The 6,000-nt window shown below is 35.5% G+C and overlaps 1 protein-coding gene across 2 annotated transcripts in view; it reads left to right on the top strand.

Annotated features, from left to right (window-relative positions):
• Positions 1-734: 734 nt before the first annotated feature.
• The window catches only part of LOC145686493 (uncharacterized), a 166,547-nt gene continuing 161,281 nt past the window's right edge, over positions 735-6,000 (top strand). Inside the window, exon 1 of one of the 2 annotated variants that reach the window (XM_081759866.1) lies at positions 735-997. Coding sequence is in view for 1 of the 2 variants with exons in the window: in XM_081759865.1 (XP_081615991.1) it covers positions 1,017-1,055 (39 nt within the window). In the remaining variant the exon portion in view is untranslated. Of the gene's footprint in view, positions 1,056-6,000 lie in introns of both variants that reach the window. The other variant, XM_081759865.1, reaches the window with a different exon arrangement.

Below are 6,000 nucleotides of genomic sequence, written 5' to 3'. Positions count from 1 at the left end.
CATCAGGGCTAAGGGAGATTATTGGCAATGGTAGAATGAAGGAAGTTGCTGAAAACACCGACAAAATCCACGCACACGTGTTTGTCCATCACAAAATTCACTTGGTAAGAACTGGGATCGAACCAGGGATACCATACGCACCAGCGGTGAGCACTCTACCACAGCCACTGCGGCCCCCTGCTCTGTAGACGTAGTAATCTATCAATACTGAACATTGTGTTGAAAATATTTTGTACTATTGTTTAATTGTATGTACTGAAAGTGTATATGGATGGAATCCTTAGTTTAAGAAAATAATAGAGATGATGGATTACTACTGGATTCTGGAGTTTACGAGTGTCTTGTGAGCACCAAAACTACATGAGACGTAGACCTGTAGTTTAATATAGAATTCTAATCACATGATGTCTCACCAAGAACTGAACCTGGGTCTCTCGAAGCAAAAACAATATCACTAATCACTGTCTCTCGGGAAAATAAAACAGTCAAGTCCTTTTATTTGCGGCCGAACAGATGCATATTAAGTAACGCGGGTGTGAATCAGCGACTATTGACATGAGCTAATGAGGGAGGGAACGATGTACGAACCACCAGCAGCTGAAGTGAAGACGAGACGATATGACCAGGAGACCCGCATCTTTTACACGGTCATGCCAGGTCGAATGACGTCACATGACCACGTGACGTAAAGATCCCGCCGCCATGTGAGGAGCAGTGAAGAGCAATTTGCCTGTTCGCCAGTTTATCAGTGTTCTGGGTGGCTGTCAGGTGCGTTCGAGATTCAAGGATAAGTCACGTTCCCGCTGTACACACCGCTACAGGAGATACTTAACATCAATTTTGGTGGACTATGCTTGGTGCCGTGAAACGCAGTGACAACTAGTCATTTGTTTTCTTTCTTTTTTCCCCTTTATTCTAAAGTGCCTTCGGCGAAAATAAAAAATATTCTTAACTCTTTTTTTGAATGAACTCGGACAGTTGAGTTTTATTTTATTCTGTAAGTGTCACTTTTAACTATGTTTGGAAAGGTTCAAGCGTTTTTCCGCTCCTGCAAGGTGAGTGTATAATGAAATAATAATTATAAGTATTTTAAGTGTTATGGTTCTGTTATTACTTTTCTTTCCCGGTTTTAAACTTATGTATGTAAATATTTAATAATGTTAGAAACTTACCTTTCTCAATCATACTCACATTATTTTCTCAAAATACTGTCTACGACTTTTCTTTTAAGAATTGGTTTGTTATTGCATTTTAATTGAAGCGTTCTAACTCTCCAATTGCTTCACAGCGCTGGGTGAACATTTAAAATTTTGAGCCTTCACGAAAAATCGATATCAGGTCCACACCCGCCTGTAGTTAGGGTGAAATCAGATTTAAATGTTATTTAAGCTTATTGGAATTAACCGTATTTGTTGAGTGGTGTTTACGGTAGCCTGTATGCAATTCCGCAACTTCTGGGAATCAGGGGACAACTGTCCCTTACTTAAGCTGCCCGCCGTTTGAGTGGGCCCACTTCAAGGTATACATTTCTTATTCTATATGATACATACAAACATGAATGTGTAAATGAAAATTAGAATAGGTTCACCATATCAAAAAAAAAAAAAAAAAAAATCTCTTAAATGAAACAATGTGATCTAGGTCCATTTCAGTAAAATGTCTCATATTAGAGTCTGCAGAAATAATGTATATTTCTTAAGGCTTTAAATTGTGTTAAATATCGTGTTATAAAATTCAAGGGCAATGCTCTTGCCTCAACTGACATTGAGATCCCATTTACAAATGTTAATGCCACTGCTGAACAGAACACTTATCATACAAGTTTTCGTGTATATATATAAGTATTTAAACAACAGAAGATATATATATATATATATATATATATATATATATATATATATATATATATATATATATATACAGTGAAACCTGTCTTTAGCGGAATCGAGCGGGACTTGCAAAAATTTCCGTTAAAGTCAGGTTTCCGCTTAGTGGAGGTAGACTTTTCCTTTCTTAAAAAAATACATGCTTATAAAGGGGCATACTGAGAAAATATATTGCTGTACGTACATTTTTCGATTACAATACTTCTTTCTTCTACGAATAAATACACAAAAAAATAAAATGAATACAAAATATGCAATGCACATGTTTTATTTATTTTTCTAATAGCCAAGCAGGGTTTTCTGTGTACACTGCTGCTTGGCTGCTTGACTTTCCGCATACACTTTAGCCTGAGAAATTATACTTTTTCGTAAGGCAAATTTTTGCAGTTCCTTTAAACTTCTGAGAGAATCTTGATATGTATTTATTCTACACTCTTCTTGGAACTCGGTATCGTATTCCTCTTCTTCCTCTATCTCGTTTTCTTCTTTCCGACATTTCATATGATTCTTCATTAAGTTGCGGGGATTAAGGACAATTTGAGGGGGGTGAATATTAGTAGTGGTTGGGGAAGGTCAACACTGTCCAGAAATATTTAACAAAAGAACGAACATTTTATCGCAGACAGTGTAATCTATGTGTGTCACAGAATGTTTAAACATCTTCTAAACGCTATAGTCCGGAACTCAGAATTTTCCGTTAAATGTTTATTTTTCTTTCCGTTGTCCGCGTAACACAGTTTCCGCTTAATGAAGGGAGATTTACACGTTTTGTTCTCCAAAATTCATTGGACCGTGAAATATTTCCGTTTAAGACAGTTTTCCGTTTAATAAAGGGTCCGTTGAAGACAGGTTTTACTGTATCTTCTGTTGTTTAAATACTTACGCGACACACAATACGTACGAAAATCCAAGAATTATCCAGTAATAAGAATAAGCTAAGACCATTCTTAGGCTAAGGTAATGTTTATTATAATAGGCACATAATTACTCTTAATAGTATATCAACATGCGTTGCAATGTAGTTGAGCGTCAGTGAGCGGAATATGAAGAAATTACCATGACATTGAACTGATTAGAACTTATTAGTTTAGTGTCATATTCATACGGTTCTTCGGTACCTAGCCTAGTTTGGTTAAATGTTGTGCGAACCTACTTACATTAGTCTCATCCGGGTCTCGAGAAAAAACTGAAAATTAAATATTGAATTTATCGTCCCATTATGATGCTCTTTATGCTAAAGGAGACCGATGATTAATGAAAGTAAATAAGTTAGGAAACAATTGGTGGGATGAGAATGGGGGAGAAAATGTAAATAGCCCGAGAAAACCATTGACACAATGTCGTCCACTACAAACTCACATGGCCTAGGAGCGAACTAGGGGCTCCTCTAACTAGATGTGAGAGCTCTGCCAGTGATTTTTTATTGATAATAATAAAAAAATATATATATTTTCCACAAAGTAGAAAGTGGCATTGATTATAAAAAGGAAAAATGTCACGTTTTCCTGGAATGATATACAACCTTGCTTAAGAGATTTGTAATGTTGGTTGTATAAATACAAGGTGCACAATGTACGCTTCTAATTATAAACGGCAAACATCTCCATGTGTCACATTGATGTCGTTACATCAGGGCGCAAAATTTCAAAGTCAGACGCACTCGCCATAGAAAAATGATGATCGCCAGTATTTCTCACGTACAAATTATTTGAGATACCCCCCCCCCATGGCCTTTGGTTTGCCAAAGAAAGAGCCAAAATTTCAAAACCACACATTAGGGCATAAAATTTCAAAACCACACAATTAAGATTCAGGATAAATTTTGAATTGGACAATTCATATACATGTTAAAATATATCTTACCTTAAGACTTTATGTTTGGGTAACGCTCTCTCTCTGCACTGAAGTTGCAGTTTTCGGATCAAAGTCCTTAAGTGAAGGGCCATTGATGGAAATTCTAAGCAAATCGTCCAGTGTGTCAGTCTTCAGTGAATTCCTTTAGGCAGTCTTAACTCTGTTGAGACTGCTGAAGCCTCTCTCACATGAAGCAGTACTCACAGGTAAAATTGCACAAAATGTGACAATTAGAAGCAAATTTGGGAACCTCGTAATGAAGTTTTCGATTGAGAGTGGAAAAGGAGAGGCAAATTACAACGTTGTTAAGATTTCACTTTCCATGTCCGTTGTGAAGACTTCATATTCCGTGTTTTCTCTCACTCAGTGACAATTTGTGCGAAACAGAAATTGGGCAGCCCTGTGAGTTTAGGCAGAAACCATTCATACTGAACACTAGTTGCCAGTTCTAAATTTCTAGTCGCCAATGGCGACCTGACGACCGGAAATTTTACACCCTGCGCTACATACCTATTGCTTACCTGTCTGTACGCTAATAGATGTTGCTGCTTGTGGTATTGTTGTGTATAATGAAATCCTTGAATAATTGCATATAAAACATGGTATGGAGTTTGGAGTGGTTGATTGGCAAACTATAATAATAATAATAATAATAATAATAATAATAATAATAATAATAATAATAATAATAATAATAATAATAATAATAATAATAATAATAATAATAATATAAAGTTTATTAAAAATAAACAGAGCTTTTAATTAAATAGGATTTTAACCTATAGTGTACAGCAGGTCGAAGGTTTGGGTATAATTATAGTATATTATAAAAGGAAGACGTTTTAGTTTATCAGTTAGGCTTCTAATAGTTACAATCAGGCTTATAGTTGTCATTACGTGCGCTGCCTCGTACAGTCACGAAAGAAAGTATTTTTCAGTTGACAAAATTTCTTTTCCTAATAACTCGACAAATTAACCTATTAGAATACCGATTTTGGCAAGTTATCAAGTTATAAGTATTCTAAGGATAGCAACAAAAAGATACAAATCAATTCATTTGTTCCCGAGTTATTGGCAATTGAAAATTTGTGAACTGTCAAATATTTTCTTTCTCGTGTGTACATGACGCCAAGACATGTTGCTACCATGAAGGCAATTTGCAGACAAGCCAAAGGCTTGGGGTAATATTAATGTGTGTTGAAATTGTTGCTCAATTATTGTGCCTCATATTGTTGAATTCAATTTTTTTTTAGTAAATTCATAGGGATTGTAATAAAATTTCTTATAAAATTGAAAAAAAAAATGTATTGTATTAATTATACCATTAGTTAAAAAGATAATTATTAAATATGTAAATTAAAGAGGTCTCCTTCCATTCACGACAGCCATAAACAGCCTTAGAGCTGGAATGGATGTAAGGTACCACACTTCCGCAACTTTGGCACTTATGGAGAATATGTAGTTCACGTCGCTCCTACCTTCTTTACCTCCAAGCTGCCTATTCTAGAGAGGCTGGGTGAACCTCTGCGCCATATTAGAAAGCACATAAAAAAAAAAAATCCCTGCCCCACCGGAGATCGAATCCAAGCCGCCCGGGCTGGAAGATATGCTTAACAGGCTATGCCACCGCGGATCTTTCATGTAATATTTTGCACAAAATATTTGTTGTATTACTATAGTAAACACCACAAAAAGAACAGAAAGCAGTTGGACTATTAAGTTAGAAACTGTCTCGTTTCCCTTTCAATTCCCTCCAAGTTGTTTTTAATTCTTTTAGATTTTTTTTTTTTTTTTTTTTTTAAGTAGGTATAATCTGTGATTATGTCAAGGAATTTCGTTTGTATGAGATAATAGTTTCTCAATATTGAAAACGGAAATGGTAGTTAATGTCTACTACTTCCAGTTTTAGTAGAGAAATAAGAGTGGAGATTAAATATATTGTTGCGACGCTTAATTGATTGCAGAAAAACGCTTCTCGCTGTTACCGCTTTCACTCTATAACAATCAACGCTGAACCCAAAAGTGGCTGATTTCCGCCACCTTCGATTTGAAGAAAGAAAATAGACACTTAGGACACAAAATCGATTTTAAGAAAACTTTTTTCGCTTTCTCTTACCGTTTTTGGTCTATGTAGGTCAATATTTAAATCGGAAATTGTGCTGGATTTCTATTATTTTTCCCTCTTTGTAAAGGGTTAAGAATGAAGATAAAATGCGTTCTTGGGACGCTTAATAGATTGCATGATACAGCTTCTTATTGT

The sequence above is a fragment of the Thermobia domestica genome, chromosome 5, assembly GCF_964235325.1.
Source record: "Thermobia domestica chromosome 5, izTheDome1.hap1.1, whole genome shotgun sequence".
Lineage (NCBI taxonomy): Eukaryota > Metazoa > Arthropoda > Insecta > Zygentoma > Lepismatidae > Thermobia > Thermobia domestica.
The sequence above is the reverse complement of the archived record's forward strand: the minus strand, read 5'-3'. Positions and strand labels throughout refer to the sequence as shown.